This window comes from Helobdella robusta, assembly GCF_000326865.2.
Source record: "Helobdella robusta unplaced genomic scaffold HELROscaffold_4, whole genome shotgun sequence".
In the NCBI taxonomy this organism is placed as follows: Eukaryota; Metazoa; Annelida; class Clitellata; order Rhynchobdellida; family Glossiphoniidae; genus Helobdella; species Helobdella robusta.
The window spans coordinates 4,542,095-4,562,837 of NW_008704902.1; the positions used below are offsets into that span (position 1 = coordinate 4,542,095).

The following is a 20,743-nucleotide window of genomic DNA, read 5'->3' on the forward strand; positions in this document are numbered from 1 at the left end:
ATGGATGCGTGATGTGGAAAAAAGAAATGAAGATGGAGGAATGAAGGTTGACTGAGATGAAGAAGATCACCCCCAACAATCTGATGGATGACAAAAGTTTGGCACGATGGTAATGACGATGATGATGTTGAAATTAGACGCACGACGATGATGAGGATAATGACGATGAAAATGAAGATGAAACGACTATGTTGATAATGATAAAATGAAGAAGATTTATAATGATAATGATGATGGCGATGATGATGAAAAAGATAAGATGGCTATGATGATGATGGAAGAAAAAATTGATGATTATGATGATCGTGATAATGATTGTTTCGATTTGAGATTGTCACGTGATAAAAATTGAAATGATGATGACAACCGGAAACGATAATGCGAATATTGATGGAGATGAAAAGACGATGACGTCAAATTGTTCAGCTGTCTCAGAAATTTGCTTTTATCGGCTTTTGTTTGTCACATGACGGAGAAAAATTTTAAAAAATATGACATAAAATAAATTTTGCCGAAACAAACTATAAGAGGGCTTCAATGTTTCATTAAAAAGATGAATTGGTGAAAAATAATCTCATCACGAACTCACAGAAACTTCCAAATGTATCGCTTGTTTTTTTTCAAGGATAAATTAAAAAGATTTTTATATTAATCAAACGTAAAAATATGTTTTATAAAAATATAATTTTGGCTGAATTTGTTGACTGATCAAAAACAGTTAAACTTTGTTTTCGTTTTTGTATTAGGTTACTTATATTTAATGTATAATAAATATTTTTTTATCGTCCAACAGCGTAGCTTGAATTTTTCTTCGGGTGGGCTGTTTATGAAATACTTTTTTTTACTGCCAATCAAAAACATTAAATTTATTTAACATTTCTAATAAATTTTGCATGATTCATTAAATCAGATAAACTAGAGCTTAAGAAATTTTGTGGTGAAGCAACAGTAGTGACCTCCTCACGCTGGCTTCATCCAGCACTTCTCATTCTTTCTCAGCACTCGTCAGTGCTAGCTATTGTAACAAACAAAATTGACATAAGGTTGATTGGTGCTTCACTTTGAACAATTTTTGAGGCTAGATGTTGTAGTTTGATTCGAGGCTTCTAATGGGATTTGGATCGTTCTGTGAGAACATTCATTTTTACAAAATTTATGGCTCGAATGAACACTCGATCATTATGTCCGTCTTTTGTTTGATTTTCTTTCAATTAATTTTGTATTTATTTCAAATGAATGTTTTTAAAATTAATTGAAATGTTTGTATAATCGATATATATACCTTTCATGGATTAATTTATTTACGCTAAAGCAAACAAAATTTTCATACATGATTATTAGAAGGACCATCTGCACTGCACACTCGCTTTTGATTGTTTGTGTGTGTGTTGTGCGAACATTTGAAAGGTATTCTAAGAAAAATGACAAGTTTATTGAATAATAAAAAATTTATAACGCATAATTCGCCTCACAACATACAGCTGAACATCAGAGCATATAACCAAACGCCAGGCTGTTGAACCAAAACATTTCTCCAATAAACAGAGCCGAAAATGTAATTGGAAGGAAAAAATCAGTTATGTCCAGGTCCACTTATTATGTTGGAATGAAGCTGTCAGGAAAAGCAATATGTTCAATCTCGACAACCATTCGTCAATATTTTTTGTATGAGGTCTTAGTGACTGAGTCAGTGGACGGGTGGGTTGGCTTGTACGTTTGAGGATGAAATTTTCCATACAATAAAACTTCATGTATTGTGTCAATGTAGGTGTGCGTGTGTGTGTGTGTGTGCTTGAGAGAAACGTATGTTGAAAGGTTTTTGAACTCTGAATAAATACAAGTTTTTTATTTTTAATATATTTTTCATAGCAATGAACGTATGCTCCATAACACAACACAACACGACACAACACAACACAACACAACACAACACAACACAACACAACACAACACAACACAACACAACACAACACAACACAACACAACACAACACAACATAACATAACATAACATAATATAATATAACATAGCATATATAACATGGATTAGTTTATTGTTTCTATTACTGTTGGCATTCAAATAAACGTTCAACCAAGTTTGCGTTTGAAGCAGTTGTGTTCATCTATCGGAAATCTTGAACCTACGAAATAACGAACACTTGACGATCGTTGGAAGCTACAACACTGGTGTTGGAAATATAGAGATCATTGAAGTTATAACAGCGATGTTGGTAGTTACGGGAGTCAAGGGTTACAACAATAAAGAATAAACTAAATAACATAAAATTGAATTTTATAATTTACCGAAATACAATTAGATAAATGAGCAATTTATAATTTATAAACGAATACAATGTAGACAAATTACAATGGTGAGGTGGAATGACGTAATGTATCAGGCCAGTGGTTATGATGCGGCAGTGACAGGTTCGGAGGCAAAAAGATCTCGCTCTATTTATTTTTATTTAAAAAATTAAATTGACAGCCTATTATATACAATAGGCAGTCTATCATGTACAATAACTAGGCAGTCTACCATTTACAATAATTAAAGTCTATCACTATACTAGGCAGTCTATCCTGTACAATAATTAGACAGTCTATCATATACAAAAATTAGGCGGTCTATCATACTAGGCAGTCTATCATATACAATAAAGACAGCCTTTCATTATACTGGGCAGTCTATCGTATACAAGAATTAGACAGTCTATCAGTATACGTGGCAGTCTACCATATACTTCACAGATTTTTCATGTGTCTTGTGATTAATTTAGTTTTATTATTTCCGGTTGCAGTTTTCAATCTTTACATTATTTTATTCATTTTGTTGGCATTTGTACCTCGCATGTTTCGCTGAATTTTGCTTCTTTCAGAGTTTAATTTTTCAAAAAAGAAAAAATATAATTATTAGCTGTCTCTAAAATATTTAATGAAAAATATTTGTCAATCTAGTGCATTAAAGCATGTGAACCACAATGAAACTTTATTGGCGCCATATATTTCTTTTATGCATGTTATGAGCCTACCCACATATCTTAGTTTTTAGAAGAAAAATAAACATTAACATTAAAAGAATTAACATATGTGAGCCTGCCGTTGAGTTTACAATTATTCCATTAATGTTGGAAGGAGATCATATTTTATACAGTACTGTATGAATTCTACCGAATTGATGGCGTTAATCAATTAATTCCACTGAGGCCTTTTGAAAGAGAATTTCTATTTTGTGATTTGCTCGTGCTTCACGCGGGTAGATGAAAGTACATACCTCAAATCAACTGATTAGTGCTAAAAAACTTACATCAATATTTATATCAAACATTGGAATTTTTTGACAATATATGCTGAAAGGAAGGAATGTTTGATTTTTTCTTCACTTTACTAATTAGTTAACATCAGACTAATCATTAATCATTAATTGTATTGTGTATACTTACGGCCAGAAAAGGCAGAGATGAAGAATTCAGTTCAAAGCAATTTTATTTTTTGGACCGTAAAAAAATGATCAAAATGAAGAAGTGAAACAAAAATCGAAACTGAAAAAACGAGCAAGCATGAAGTACAAAGCAAATTCGAAAATGCAGTGCACTGAGCAGGCACCCTTCTGGTGACGAAATGTAATTATGACAATGATATTATAATAATGACTTCATATCATATTTTATAATTGGCTACGGCATTTCAAGACCTAGAGAAAAATAAAAGTTCACAATTTCTTAATCTGCGAGTACCTTTTAATCAAAACAGCTAATTTGAGGTTAAGGTCCAATTAAGCTTCTTTTGTTCAATATTTATTCGGATAAAACAAAGTAAATCAAGCTTTTGTTAGGATTAGATTGCATTCCGCAAAATATGGACCCAATATGCGACTGATTCAATAAACCGGCTTCTGCATATTGATAATTTATTAATTAAAAATTATTTGAGCCAGACATAACATCCCACATGTCATTTATTATGTTGAGCCATTTGTTTTAACGTGTGGGAATATTTGAACGGGGAGGCGCGGTATGAAATTTCACCCGACAGACATAAAACTGTTCGACTGAATTCGACTTGACAAACAATTTGTTGCATTAAAAATGTTTGCTAGTGAGAAAATAAAAAGCTAGAACATGTGCTTCAAAAGCTTCTAAATCAACATTCAATCTCGTTCTTACATATCAATTTAGTGATTTTAAAATAATTTCAACGATTATAATTTTTCATTTTGTGAATGTAGAAATTATTTTTCCATCTGTCGGCAACGATAATTCATTTTTTTAACATCTGACAAACAAAAAATGATAACACTCTGTAATATTTTATAGTTAGTAAGCAACTTGTAAATTAATTAATTTCATTTAAATATGTTCTATCTAAAATTTTATTGGCGTAAGTCAAATGAAGTGGCCATAGAAGAGCAGATGATTCCATTTGCTGGTTCTCCTCCTGCCAAACAACCAACCAAACTTAGTGAGAGAACAATTTTTAGTGAATTTTCTACATAAAACTGCTTTCCTTAGTTTTTCCTGGTCACTACGGGAGGGGGCATGAACCTCTCTATATCCACACTGATATATACATATATATAAACATATAAGTATAATATATATATATATACATATATATGAACATATATTGTATAATATTTTCAGCAAAAATATTTAAAAAAATTGAAGAACGAAGAAAGGTGTTCCATTTTTTTATCAAAATATTTTTGAAAACAAAGACGGAAGATAAATGAGCAAATGAACAGATTAGGAAAGACTCAACGCAATAATGGATGTGTTTTTGTAAGGTCTGAGTGCTGAAAAAATATTTTCTGTTCTTTTGCATTAAAATTAATTGAAAAGAACAAAATCATGTAAAATCTTGAATGTAAAATAGATGTAAAAAAATTAACTTATCTAAACTTATATACACAGATATATTTCTGGTAGTGTCTGGTTTCAATGGAATGAGTCGTCCGCAATGGATTGTTCGTGGTACGTTTATTTACGTACATTTATTCACACGCGCCGTCTGTTTTTGTTTTTATCTCTAAGAAATACTGAAGAGTTAACTAAACAACACACCTTCTTGCACAAGAAACCACTTTTAGTAAGCATATTAGGTTCTTAAAATAATATTGATATAAATGTGAATACGCGAATAATAATCTTTTAGAAGTTTTATTAATAATGCATTTTTATTATTGCAATAAATAAGAAGCACGCGAGTTAACTCCGAATCTCAACCGTCTTTCCGCATTTTTGATCGTTATTAATTGCAGGAACTTATTTCTTCGGGCAATATTTCTACATTGTATCACCGCTTGTGATTCTCTCTCTTTTTTTCTCACCTTCTTTTACTTTCTTTTCTTTTTTCTCTCTCTCTCTCCTATATCTCTTTTTCGCTCTCTCTTTCGTGTGCACACACAAGCCAAATTAAAACTCTAACACTCTTTGAGCAGAGCAAAAAACATCCAAACATCCAATACACAACCCAACATATATACACATAATCACATAAAAAATGCAAACTGTTAAAAGAAGGTGTTTACTACACACACACACACACACACACACACACACACACACACACACACACACACACACACACACACACACATGCACACACACACATGCACACACACACATGCACACACACAAACACACAGATCACACACACAAACACACAGATCATAATTTTCATCAGTATCATTTTGTGATCTTGTGACACTGGACGGCACCGTTCCAATCCATCATGTTTAGAGGTTGCTTTGACAAAGTTCCACTTTTTATCCAGTTTTATTTTTTTGGTTTCATGAAATTTTATCTAATTATATATTTTTTTAAAAAACCGTTTTTCAACGTATAAAAACTTTCTTTACAATTTAAACTTTGAATTGTTTGAATGTTATTACTGCTTGCTACCTGTTGAGACAGTGACAGCCAGCCAATGAATAGGAGTTGTAGCTCTGTGATTATTATTTAGCACGTCGTTCGGTCGGTTGCATGTTTCAAGTTTGGCTCTATAATTGATGTCACGCTTGCCTGCCCTCATCACGACTCATTAGTTATTATTGTTTGTGACGTGTGTGGGCATTTCATTCTGCATTGTTTAATTTTTCCGTTTAGTGTTTAGCTCTTCCAAACTTTTTCGTTCTAATTTTTTGATTTAGTTGTAAAGAAGTTTTGTTTTAAGTTAAATTTGTCCTTGAAATTTAACTGTCATTTGTTCAAAAAAGTTAGAAAATAAAAAGACAAACACTTTTTTACTTAAACATAAAATATATAATTTCTTACAAAAATAAATTATTTAAATCTTTTTTAAAAAAATAATCTTCAACGGTAAGCAAACATAAATCTAATCCCGACATCGAGTTAACAGAATAAGTCTCAGAATAGGTCGCAGAAGGTAACATTAATGTTTAAGACAAAATCTAAAGTTATTATTATCTACAATATCTAAATTTAAATAAATGTATCCTTAACCAACCAACCAACCAACCAACCAACCAACCAACCAACCAACCAACCAACCAACCAACCAACCAACCAACCAACCAACCAACCAACCAACCAACCAACCAACCAACCAACCAACCAACCAACCAACCAACCAACCAACCAACCAACCAACCAACCAACCAACCAACCAACCAACCAACCAACCAACCAACCAACCAACCAACCAACCAGCCAGCCAGCCAGCCAGCCAACTAGCCAGCCAGCCAGCCAGCCAGCCAGCCAGACAGACAGTCAGACAGCCAGGCAGCCAGCCAACCAACCAACCAACCAACCAGCCAACCATCCAACCAACCAACCAACCAGCTAGTTGGTTGGTTGGTCGTTCGGGTCCATCAATCAGTCGGTTAGTTGATTAGTTGGTCAGTCAGTCTGTCAGTCAGTCAGCCAAGCATAACATTTTCTGATCCTTTCTCTTATGTTATGTCAAATACTTTATATATAAAAAAATTTAAATTTTGAACTTGCCTTATAAATTTATGCCAAGTGTAAAGTCGTTGAGATTAAATTTTAATAAAACATCTCATTAGCATTTATATTTACCTTAGCCACTTTTGTTAGTATAAAAAATTTAAAAAAGCAAAAGTATGATCACTCTTATGAATGCAAAACATGCAATTTTACAAAATCTAAAAAAAAGGAACAGAAAATATAAATGATCAAATATTAAATTTACAAATAAAAGAAATAAAAATTTTGAAAAAACGATTTTCAACGAAGATTTTATCTTGTTAATTTAATCAAAACAGTACAAAGTCACCCGTCAAATAGCTAATGTGCATTAACACTGTGCTAAGGTTTTGCTAACTCTCTAAAAAAGCAATTCGTTAATTTTGCATAAAAAACAATTTTTGAATTTTTGATTTTTTTTGCTTGAGGCATTTTGATTAGAATGAAAATCAATATTATAAAATAAGAATTTATTCATCTTGAAAACAATTATTTAAAAATAATTTACAATAAAGAATAGATAAAAAAAATAGTTTCCATTAAAAAGCCAAACAACGTCATCGAAAGAATTTTATTCCAACGTGAACGCGAGCTACGTGCATTCGTTGTTGTATTAATGTATAGTTTAACTCAAGACTTGCACTGCGAGAGATGAACAATATGAAAAGCAGAGTCTGTTATGAAGAAAGAATGGCCGTGAGTTCCGAAGCTGTGATGGATGACATGTTTGCCGTCATTCTTACCAAATCAAATATGTCGTTCTTCTTCTTGCGATATCGTGTCGCTGTCGTGGTTGTAGCTGTTGTGGTTGTAGCTGCTTTTGCCTGCTTTTCTAATTAATAGCTGCTCAGGCTCAGCCGTGTGTTTGTTTCAGCAGCTGCAGTTCAAATTACAGTGAAAGTAATATTGAATCGACATTTAAATGAAAAATGCGATGCAATATCTATACCAGGTGACATACGACTGTACGAATAATTTATGAATATTAACATTAATTACAACTTTTCAGAAGAACAAATGTAGGAACTATTTTCAAAACTTAACAAAAAGCAATAAAATGCTACTACATTATTTACAGACATAATAATTAATCAATTGATTCTTTTCCAATAAAATATAACAAATAGTAACAATAAGAACAGTGGTAACAATTTTTTTTTCAACTTGAAGAACATTTAGTTTGAATAACTACCAAATATTTTGTATTGTAATTTTAATTTATATATACATACATACATATGTAAACTTCACAAAAACCCAAACAATTTTTAACATTTTTATACCGGATTGTGTATCTAAATGTAGGATCACACATTTTATGTTGACAATTGCAATAAAGAAGATTTTTATTTCTGTTTCGATACTTTGGTCGGCTGATGCTCTTTTTAAAAAAGATTGTTGACGGATCAGTTCGTGCTCGAACAATCACGACATCAAATTTATTGCACAGCTCCAAACAAAAAAGTCCATTCCTCTCGTCTGCTTCCCAGGCGTATTTTTTTTTGTTTTGTGTGTTTTTTCATTCCACAGTTTTTTTAAACAAAAAAAAACATTTTTTAAAATCAAGCGCTAAGTATAATTTGTTGAAAGTTGCTCAAGTTAAACACATTAAATAACACTCCATAGTTTGTAGCATTTTTCGATAAGCGGTTACGTGGAAGTATTGACATGATGTTATTATTTTAAACAACATTTGATTGCATAAAATCTGATAAACATTCAGGGGCATGGCGGATGGAGAATATTGCGGTGGGGATGATTCTCCAAATTCTAAGACCGATTATTTTTGTTTTTGGCTAATCCCGATTCAATTTATTACTATATTTCCACAATATCTTCAATATTTGTTTTAATTGTCTGATGCATTCCGGCAGCCCCTTTTAGACTCCAACACTTTCCCCACCCTGGGTCCTCCCACTTGTCCCGGACACAACGCTGTAAACATTTTTAAAATTTCAACAACGACATGATATTTAATTTGTATATATATATATATATATATATATATAACTAAGCTCAACTAAGCTCAAACATCTGCAAGAAAGAAACATGCCTCCTGCTGTGCTGACCTCGTGTAACCGCTACTAATGTACGTTTTTACGGCACCGACTCGCCACCATAAAATTACCATATCAATGTCTTCTCAATCAATGTGTTTGTGCAAAATGTCTCTCCTTTAGAATCGAAACTTTTTTTGCAATTTGGTTTGACGGACACTTTCCTATTCAACGTATTCCCCGAACATTGTTTAGCAAAGTCAATTTTATCACCGGTTATATATTGTCTTCTGCCAACGTGTGCCTGTTAAAATTGTTCGAGTTGCAGGAAAGTGTTGAGATAATTTAACAACAACAAAATATTTTTCACGACTTTCAGTTTATGAGAAGGTTTTGGGAGACAAATATTAAAAGTGTTTTGGGTAAACAAAATATTGTAAACAACTATTTTCTGGCCATCTTACTGATCCGACATTCATTAGCATTCGATTCCTACATTAGCCTTCAGTGGCGACAAATTTGGAGACATAATCTTTGATCAAAAAACGGAAATTAATTAATTTTTTAGTTGTAGAATTTAAAATTGCTTAAAAAAATAGTTACTTCAACAAAAAACATAAATAGATAGTTTTCAGATTTCGTCAATTAAATTTATTCTTAAACTACCAATAATAAATGAACATAATAAATAGTAATAAATACACAAAAAATAAACACAAAAAGCACTAAATAAAATTAGTAATAAGACAGCCTTAACACAAGTATACATTAAGAACAAACTTGATAGATGGACACACGCACGTAAATGAGCGAGCGTCAGATGAATGCATTCTTACATTTGAAGCACTACAAGCGCAATGACTAAGCGAGACAGGCTGGCATATATAAAAAGGGCTCCAATGAGGAGTCTCATGTCAAGATCATTGCTCGCAAGTTTTATTTCTTTCATATGTAAATGATTAATTATATTTCAGGCTGTCTCGAAAATATTACAATTAATCATTTTGTCTTCAATTTATCAGCAGAGTTTATTTTTTTTGGCAAAACTTCGAACATAGTTTCATTGAAAAAAAAATTAACGAAACAAAGAAAAAATAAAATTTTATATGAATGTTTGTATTTAGTATAAATAGATGATGGTTGGTAAAAAATAAAGTTTTTGAATATTGCTCAATACTGTGTTTTGATCATTTTATATAATTATTCATTATATAACTGATTAGAAATACGTTTTCAAAAGTTTATTTGCAATCATAATTTTTTCAAATTTAAATTCAAAATGTTGCTGATAGTCTAATGTAAAAAAAGATAAAAGTTTCAAAAAATTATAAATAAACAGCGTTGAAATCTTTTTGATTTAATATTTTTACCCATTAAATTTTTTAATGAGCCTACCTCAAGAAAAACACCGTTGAGGACAATGAATCAGTGCCAGGTAATAACTGCAGTCAAAAGTTTCGTATCAAAATGCTATCTCTATGTCGTCTTTAAAATTGCGAATTTTTAAATGTGAATATTTTCATGTTTCGGTTCGATTTAACGTGTTTTTTCCCATGGAAGGTTCACAAGAAATGTTCTGTTATTTGATCAAATTATATTGTTGATAACGCAGAAAGAAATTAATATAAAGTTTATGAATATTGAAGCTAAAAACAATTAAATTAAGTTTGGAACTGAAAATGAGGTTAATAAAACTTTTTTTTATTACAATTTGTTATTTTAATTTTTGATAAAATATTTGGCAATTAATTTGAACAATGCAGATTGTTCATATAAATTTCTAATAAAAATCCAAACAATTTCACTGCCATTCAACCAAACAATAAAGCATTAATTTTATTTTGTCAATTTAAAAGTCGATTGTAAATCACAACTTACTTGTTTCTTATTATTTTGTTGCTCAAGATTAATTTATAAAATTGAAATTTAATGAAACACAATCAACTGAATGTTTTTCAAATCATTAAATAATTTTATTCATTCGACTTTTCAAACACATCAAAATATTTTTTTGAAACTTTCAAATGACCAACAACGTATGCAAGTTAATATCAAACACTTCTAACGCGTTTCATTACAACTGACTCCTCTTACAATTGCGTTTTTATTGATGTTAACTCTGGAGCACTGGATAGCACAATTTGTAAGGAAAAGAAATCAAAGCAGGCAGAAGATGTGTGATTATTAAAGAAAAAACAAAAACTACAACGAAAGCATTTAAAGAAGAAATTTCGCGTAACATTAAACATCACAACAAAGCTTTCCAGCAAATGCTTGGAAATTAAACGAAGTAGGAAAAAATTTAATTTCCCTTCCATCTTTTTACATACATGTACGGACAACTGACGCTGAAATTTTTAAAAATTTGCAGTTTCAATTACAATTTTGTTACACCACGTGTTAGACATGTTGAACATTATAATAAAGTTGTCTTGTTGTTTGGTGAAATGTTGGATTGGAATGCTATGTTTGAAATTCATTGCTCTCTATTGTGGAATAAATGAATAAAATTTTCGCGTTATGGTTAGAATGCCGAACTTCGTAACTGATTCATAAAATTATCAGAAATAAAACAAACCGAAGTGTGAATAAGAATGACAGAATTACAAAGTAACAGTGTATTACACATTGAATAAAGAATTTGCGTGAAGATGTTTTTTATGGAATGTAATAGTTCTGTTTTGGCGCTGGTATCGACCGAATCAACTCGATGACGTTTGTCAAATGCTCGTTGCTCGTTTGCTATCTATTTGTTCATTTGTTGTACAGTTGTCATTTCTTCAGCAACATGAAAATTTGATATTCACAAAACTAATATTATTTCCAATAAGTTGCTAGGCTAAAAATTTCACCAGTTGGATAATTACTCCAAATTAAAAATTGACCAAAAATATAATTAATTAAAAAAGGTTTCAGTTTTGATTTTTTCAAAATTTTGTTTTGATTCAAAATTTCAACAATTTTAACATATAATTTAATAAAATTTTATAAATAATTCATGAGTAATAATGTACAAATTATTTATTCAATTTCGTCATATCTTTTTTTAATATTGATCAAATTTTCTACCATGAAAAACTCATTTAACTCTCAGATGGATAACTTCCTGCTGGACATGAAATGTTTCGGTGGTCATCGAGCGTGATGCAATGACGAGCACCAAAAAACATTTTGACTGCACGATGAACAACGAAACAAACTGCATTCAGTCGCACGCTGTCGTCAACGAGAGGTTGATGAAGCGGCTGGATGGGAGTTCTCTGACGGCACTCGTCTATGGAGTCTTTGAGCCACCGATCTGCCTCATCACGTTGGTCACCAATTTTTTTGTTTGTTTGGTCCTGATGAAAAAGAAGATGAGGAATCCAACTTCTGTCTTGTTAGTGGCACTGGCAATGTCTGACACTCTCACGAGTAAGCTATTCATTATAACAGATCTTGTAGAGCTTTTCTTATTAGGACTAGAAAGGTTTTCATGATAATAGTTCTAGTAAGATTTACGTTGTTACAAATACTGTCATTAACTTCAATAAAATCATTCAACATTTATTGAACATTTTTATACAGTACACATTTTTGTTAAAATTAATACATCCCTCGTAAATTTAAAAACAGATTTCACCATATCCCCGATCTTAAAAATTGAAATAATTGAAAAACGGCCTTGTTAGATATTTTATAACAACTAAATATAAATTGATTTCCTGTCCAGGTGTGACACCTCTCCCTTTCTTCCTCTACTTCTACACAACGGGTCTCTACAAATATTATCTCCCTTACGTGCCCTACCACGTCTGCCCCATCTACGTGGCCTTCCAAGATGTCATCCCCACCATCTTCCACACTTGTTCAATCTGGCTCACTGTCACACTTGCTTTGCAAAGGTACCTCTTTGTCTGCCACCCAATCAAGGCCAAAAGGCTTGGTACAGTTTCCAAAACGGTGAAGGTCATTATTTTCGTGTTCGTCATGTCCGTCTTGGTGCATTCGTGCAAATTTTTCGAGTACAACTACTTACCTGAAGAATATTTCATTGGCGAGAACAGAACCATTGTCTTCACAAAAAATTTAAATCATGAAAAATTAATGAAATTAAAAATAAAAGAAAAATCTTCAAACCAAAATTTTTCTGAATCAAACGTGGTGCCTAGTTATTTCAACCAATCTTTTTCTCTTCACGTCTATTCGGCTCAGCACATCGTTCATTCTTCAAATGCTGCCAACACGACAGCACAAATAAATTCGTACAACACCCAGAACATGAATACGAATACTTCTTATGAGTGCGATTTTATTAATAGAACCAGCAATTGCTTTGTTCACAATTATTCAAGCAATACAATTATCAACGATGAAAATGATATGGGCAGTTATGAATCGAAACACCTCATAAATGGATGCTACTTAGAGCAACGAAGTTTGATGAAAAACTACAACCGAGTATACATCTTCATCTATTATTTCGTCATTCGCATTTTCTTCATCTACGTGTTGCCTTGCTTAGCTCTAGTCATCGTCAACCACATCCTCATCAGGGAGATGAAGAAAGCCAGAGAGAGAAGAATCAAACTGCTGAAGATGAAGCTGCATGGAAAAGCGGCAGTCAACTGTTTGTGTGAGAGCCACACATCCACCATGATGCTCGTCGTCGTCGTCGGCATGTTCCTCGTGCTCGAACTGCCCCTCGCCATCTTCTACGTTATAATGGTCGCTGGCTTCTATCTCTCTATCGAGGTTCGTATTTCAATTGTCTGATTTACCGTTAAATAAAACAAAAATGTTTAATTCAAAAATTTGATAAATTTATGTCAATGAAAAAACATTGTATATCAATTTTGGAATATTAAATTGTGAACTTAAAAAGTTAAATTATTATTTAAATTAAAATCAAAAATTGCGACCAATTATTATTATGCTGAAGTTTACGTCAAATTTATTTTCTTATCTATTATCGTCTCATCAAAGACAAGACTGTTTGCCCAACAAAAACTTCACATAGTCGCGTAAATTAATATGCAATTGCATGCACTTCACTTCTGATTTTTAGATTCACAGTATAAAATAGTCAATCTTGTTATTTGAACCATTCCAGCATTTGAATATTTTTTTAAATAAAAACAAAACTGGCAGAGAATTTTTAAATGCTGTCTCAGTAGCTATATGAATCAAGGCACAACCACCATTAAACAACTGACAACAATTTTATAAACTGCCTCATATGTTGATTGTAAGTTTTAGAATGGAGTACTGAATGAAAATAAATTTCATTGGTCTGGTGGTACTGTAAAAAATTTATTCTGGATTCTTAAAGTGAATTTTAATCTGAAATTAAGTTATTTAAATAAGAAATGCAAGTGAATTTATTATTTAGTTTAATGCCTAAAAACTTCGTTTTTGAAACGATTTCCAAATAAAAAGCGCATTTAAAAATGTATTATCATTGTTGAATAAAAGTTGATTTTTACAAAAAAAACAAAAAAAACAAAAAAACGACAAAATTGGTCCAATAAAGATGTCTGACGCAACTTCTAGACGATTAAACTGTGTTTCACGTGCAAGTTCAACATTTAAAATTCTTTAGTTTTTTTTTATTTTTTCTCTATTTTCTTGCTGGCTGTTATTTTCATATAATACACCAAGATTAAAATATTCATTAGAAAAAAAATTGTTTAATGAACTAAACGTTGTGATAAAAATTGGTAAAATAGAATAAAATACACGCTCATACGCACAGAAACACAAAACTCTTATTACATTCCTATACTCATGTTGGAGCAATGTAAGTTTATATTTCAAGATAAAAATATGTTTCAAATGGATTTCATTTTTTAAGCTTGTTCAATAATTTTTGAAATTATTGAACAATTTTTAAAGCAAATATGATTCATTTATCTAAAAGTTTTTTTTTCTAACTAGATTATTTGTTGTAACTTTTTAAATAAATCCTGGCACTCAGTTATTTGAACGATCAAATGATCACTTTGACACAAGTAAAAAGAGACAGGCTTGTGAAAGTTTCGTGAAATGTAATAACAACTATCTTCTATTAGCGTTGCATCTTCACAAAGAAAAAATCAGTTCGTTATTAAAATTAATGTTATTTATAAGGGCGTTAATGTAGTAATTAGTTTTTTTGCTGTTATTACCATTGCTGTCATCGTTCTAATTGTGTTCTAATATTAAAGAGTTGAAGATAATGCAGTGTTTTAACCAATTTTCATGTCTTCATTGCTGTAACTTAATGTCTTTGATGTTGTGGAAGAGCTGGTAGCTAGCAGCGTTTGTGCTAATGTTGATTGTGTTAGTGGTGGTGTGGTTGATATCAGTGGTGTGGATGTTTTTGTTGGTGTGGCTGGTGTATGTGGTGTGGTTGGTGTTAGTGGAGTGGTTGGTGTTCGTGGAGTGGCAGTGAAGTTACCAATGGTGATTTGTAAGCCGATGATACCAAAATTTTAAAGCTGATATCAATGATGAATGTGGAAGCCACGTTGGTATTTGCTATATCCAATCTAAATTCATCACAATTATCATAACGATAAGGCTGATGTTTAAGATTTCATCGTCATACTGATCAGACAACAATAAAGTGCCTTCAATGATGCTCCATTTGTGCTGCCATAAAATGTTTGCGTTGTTGTTGTCGTTGTTGTTGCAGCTGCTGTTGTTCTTTCTATTGTTTTTAGTTGAATTGAAACGTTGTTGATCACATGCAACGAATGGTTTGATTGCTTCTTCTGCCATCATGATGTTGTTATGTTTTTCCAAGTTGTTTTTTCGCCGTTGTATGAAACTTCATTAAAATTTAATACCCATTTTATGTGACCTACATTCGAAAGTAGAATTGAATAACGTTAAAAAAGGTTTATTGTTTTGTGTATAACAAATCATAAAATGCTGTTTTTAAAATTATTGAAAAAATCATCAAAATTAAGAAAATTCGAGAAAGTTGTTACGAAAGAATAAATGTAATCAAACATTCATTGCACCGAGCATTCGTTTGGCGCGTTGAACGGTTGGGAAGTTACGGTAATCTATAAATAACCTGCGGCAGTCAATGAAGCGGTGGGCAGGCGGCCATTGAAAATTAATGACGAACGAAACAAAGTACGAACGCGTTCATAAAACAGGCGTGAACAGCTAAATAACGTTTGAGAACTGATAACACGACCCAATATTGCGAACGCACAACCATGAACGTGTGTGTGTGTGTGTGTGTGTGTGTGTGTGTGTGTGTGTGTGTGTGTGTGTGGTGCCAACTCATTCAACAGGCGCTCTTCAGTTACAAAACATGCTACTTAATATGTATGCAACGCACTGTCCACCTCTCATTATATTTCAACTTTCATTGGAGTTTCATGAAAACTTACGATGAAATGCGTTTCATACGTTTAGCTATTAAAAAATTTGAAAAAATTACATTTTATTTGAACAAAATTGCATTTCTAATAAATTTAGAATGTATATGTAAGTTGTCGTCGTAAACTCTGGCGGTGATGACGTCATGAAGTATGACGTAGGCGTAGCTGCTTTTCGATTTTATTCACTTTTCAATCTTATCCGAATAAAATTTACTTGCAACAAAAAAAAAATTTTCATGAAAAACTTTTCACACGGACAGAAAATTTGTTTCTTTAAATTCAATTAAAAGACATCTGAAAGGCAAGAAAAATTAAAATGGCCGTAAATTCACAAAAAAATAACATGTAAAATATGAAAAACCAGTTTCAAGAAGTTACAAATTTTAATTTTGAAACCCGCACTCACTCCACGCATTTCAAAATTATCATGTCAACGCTGAATTCAATGCAAAACTGTGGATGAAAAAACGTACAGCATACAATACAAAGGATACAACATACAATTCGGTGCAAGCATACAATATAAAATACAGTTCAAAACATACAACATACAATTCGATGCAAATTACTCAAAATACAATAAAATAAAATCAAACACTATATCATACATCAATGGCCAGACAAATGAGTGACCTTGCTGGTCTCACAGTGCCGAGGTGCCTTTGAGATTAGGGGTTCAAAAATTATTTAGCTTGTATACATTTTGCTCTGCCGACGAACAATGTTGATACATTTTATTCTCTTTTTTAAAAATTTTCATAGTTTTTTGGAAACCCTAGCTATGGTTTTTGTCGCAGTCCATTCTTTTGGATCACTTAGCATGTTCTTATGACGAAAATAGATGCGACATTGTTTATTAGCACTGAATTTGGTTTGCGGGTATTATAAAGTTTAGAAACAACGAGAAACTATTCATCAGATCTGCGATTATGTTGATTATTCATGTGACGATTATGAAACTGTTTTCCAAGTTTTAGATTATTGACAAGCTGTGGAACATGCGTATCATCAGTTCTTTACTGTCTATAAAAATGTGGGATCGCGGATTGTGAAAAGCTCTAGCCGAGTTTCTAAACGAGGGTTTAGACTACCCTTTAACGGTTCTTGAATGTAATACAAAACACCAAACATACAATACAAGGCATCATATTCAAACCAACCAAGGGTAGTTATTTTAAATTATTACAGATGATTAATTTTGTAACGCCGATTGCAATTTGAAAAAAATTCATATTTTAAAAAGCAATTAATGTTAGCACTTTAAATTTTTTGTTTTAAACTTTAAGTCAGTTAAATAAAATCTGGATCGTTAAGTGATTTATTTGTATATAGTGAAAGTTCATTTAGTTACTTATAAAGACTAAATGCTCGCGAAGATATGACTAAGATGGATTGACAGGGTACGTGATAAATAATTGTTTGTGCTGTTTTTGTTGCTCTGGCCACTCAGAGCATGTGCATGCGTGCGTGCAATGTTCAATTTGGCCTGGAAAGTTGCTGAAGTTGTGAGAACAAAATTTGATCGTATTTATTCATTCATAACACCAACATATTTCCATATATGGCTGACAAAACATTAAATAAATCTCAACTGATCCATAAATGCGGCTAGAAAAAATGCTTTAATGAAGCGTTATAGCATTCAGATACAGATGTGTTTCTTAAAAACGATCATATATTTTTTGAGGATGTTTTATTAAAGTCACACGAAATATTTTTGTATCAAAGAAGAAAGTGATTTATTTGAAGTTGCAAATTAAAATTGCAATAAGCGCCAGCCATAAACTACACGTTCGTCATTCATCGGTGGATGTTTTATGAGTGGGACTTTGTTCTCAACGTCCATTCACTCTTTCATTTTAATGTTCTGTTTTTTACGTTATTCAAGTCGTTGATGATGGATCAATTTTGCTTTTTGGTTTTTCAATTTTTAAGTGTCATTTATTTTTTGCAAATGAGAAAATTAAAAATTTAGATTGGCCCGAACACAATTTAAGTTAGGTCGCACCTGTTATCTCGAGTAAAGAATTTAGTTCATTCACGTTTCTACTAGTCATTGATATTAATGTTTTTTTTAAATATTTAAATTCATTCAAGTTAAAACCTTTTTATGATTGTCTTTTTGAAATTATGATATTTTTTCATTTTAATTTTTTCATGCAAGTTCTGTCATTTTTATTTGACGATCTGATTCAAAAAACGACAACGAACACGTCAAAAGCTTTGACGTAGAAAGATAAAACAAAAGAAGATATAAGACACAACATGCTGGCAGACATCGAGATAAGCTCAACCATGCGTACAACCAAGACGATCAAATCAATTGAATAGAAACAAAAAAAATTAAAACTAAATTATATTAATTGAATTAAATAATCATTTAAAATAATAGAATAAAAAAGACCAACAACGTGAACACTAAAACAAAATATCATCGCTGCAACGATAAAACAAACAAACAGCAACAGCGTTAAGAGAATCATTATTACAACCATTAATATTAACACCAACGATAAAAACATACTTAGCAACCAACAACATTAACAGAAATTATACAACCACGTGTTGAGAACATCAACAAAAACTGAACAACTGAAAAACTACAGTGAAAGTGTTCCCAATTTTAAAAATTCCCAACTTTATTTAATTCATGAAATTCATGCCCAAGAAACAAGAGGACAGAAACATACATTGCTTGTAACAAGAATAAACTTATAAGTAACTTATAAATAAACTCTTTTGCATTTACAAGAAGTTAACATCAATGTTAGCTGTTCAGCGTTTCAATTTCGATTGAGTTTTTGTGAAATATAAAAAAGAAGAAGAAGAAAATAAGGACTATGAAGACATGTTGTGGAGGTGGGAGCATGCTGTTGGGAGGTAGAAGAGACATGAGAGACACGTGCATGATGAATTTCTCCTATAAATATTATACAGATTGTTGATGCTTGGTTCATCAATAATTAATGATGAATGATATATAATTACTACCTGGCTAATATAGAGATGATTAAAATGTCATATCTAGGTATGTATGGGATTGGAGCATAGAGGAAAAGTAATTAATAAAGTGGTTATGTAAGGAGCACGTATATCTTATCAATATATCATGTGTATGACATATAAATATATATATATATACAAACATATATATATATATATATATATATTTTGACATTTAATTATATATATATTCACATATATATATATTTATATAATATTTTGCTAATTAATCCTGAATAAGCCTTTAAAAAAGATTCTAACAAACGATTGTTTTGCATGCTGTAACTTTTGATTAGTTAAATTCTGTTTGATCGAACAATTTTTTTTTCAAAAATTTAATTTGTTTGTTAGATGTTATCTGGTCGAGATTATTTTTACGTCATGCACACGCTGAATGAAAGCTTCTAGTCAAAGTGCGTTCGATTCGTTCCAAATATCGTCTGCTATGATTTAAAAACATCTGAAATGGCTTGTTTGAAAATTCTTTGTTGCTTACTCCTTACCTATTAATTTGTTTGCTTGTCTCTTGGTTGGTGTGAGTGTCACTTCACTGATCTTGTGCTAAAAAATATTAATTGTAGAAGTAACTAGTTCTGATGAACTGCGCGTTGGAGGAAGCTGCCTGACAAGCAAAACAATACTACCTGCTTGCAGCATATGGTCGCTCAAAATTGCTTTCGACATCATTGCACGTTGTTACCCAGTTTAAATTAATTTTATATTTTCGTAACTGTTTCAATCTTGAACCAAGTAGCACAGTAAACACAAAAGCGGATGTAAAAAACATGTAAATATTAATATTATTGTTTTAATCATCTGTTTGGATTATTACTTTTTTTTATCTTAGCTTACTCAACATGTATTAACATATTCATATAAATATGATCACAAATGCGTTTTTACACTAACATACAGTTACAAACACTTAAAGACGTAGAAATACATGCAAACATATTCCCTACCCAGATTTACACATACAAACACACACTCACACACACATACATACAGACACACATATACACACTCATACGCACAAACAAACGCTGATAGGAAATGAGTTTGATGCAATGAAGGAGTTTGGTATAATTGATCGGAAGATGAAGATTGAGCGTAAGAAAGTTCTATAAGTCTAAATTAAAAAGTTCGATATTTAATGAGATTTATTCATCAATTCAAGGACTATAGTAATTCCGACTGACAGTGCGAATCTTATTTCTCAATGATTGTGCATGCATGTGAATGTATAAAATATCATTAAATAAGTTAATTTGTCCAAACTGTGCCGATATAATAAATAGGCCTAATTGAGTTTATGAAGATGAATGATGATTGTTTCAATGAAAATGACTACATATATATATATATATATATATATATATATATATATATATATATATATATATATATATATATATATATATATATATATTCATTAAACTGCT

The 20,743-nt window shown here is 31.5% G+C and overlaps 2 protein-coding genes across 2 annotated transcripts in view; both read left to right on the top strand.

The window, feature by feature from the left end:
* Window positions 1-56: 56 nt before the first annotated feature.
* On the top strand, window positions 57-3,613 carry HELRODRAFT_162543 (hypothetical protein; the record flags this gene model as incomplete). Its single annotated transcript, XM_009024719.1, has 6 exons — window positions 57-96; window positions 911-1,043; window positions 1,513-1,698; window positions 2,110-2,226; window positions 2,359-2,426; window positions 3,519-3,613. The coding sequence occupies 6 exons, from the start codon at window positions 57-59 to the stop codon at window positions 3,611-3,613; spliced, it is 639 nt and encodes a 212-aa protein (XP_009022967.1).
* An 8,563-nt stretch (window positions 3,614-12,176) lies between these two features.
* The window catches only part of HELRODRAFT_66983 (hypothetical protein), a gene marked incomplete at both ends in the record, with an annotated part of 30,248 nt that continues 21,681 nt past the window's right edge, over window positions 12,177-20,743 (top strand). Inside the window, 3 exons of the mRNA XM_009024260.1 lie at window positions 12,177-12,354; window positions 12,653-12,944; window positions 13,275-13,674. Coding sequence (XP_009022508.1) covers window positions 12,177-12,354; window positions 12,653-12,944; window positions 13,275-13,674 — 870 coding nt within the window. The remainder of the gene's footprint in view (window positions 12,355-12,652; window positions 12,945-13,274; window positions 13,675-20,743) is intronic.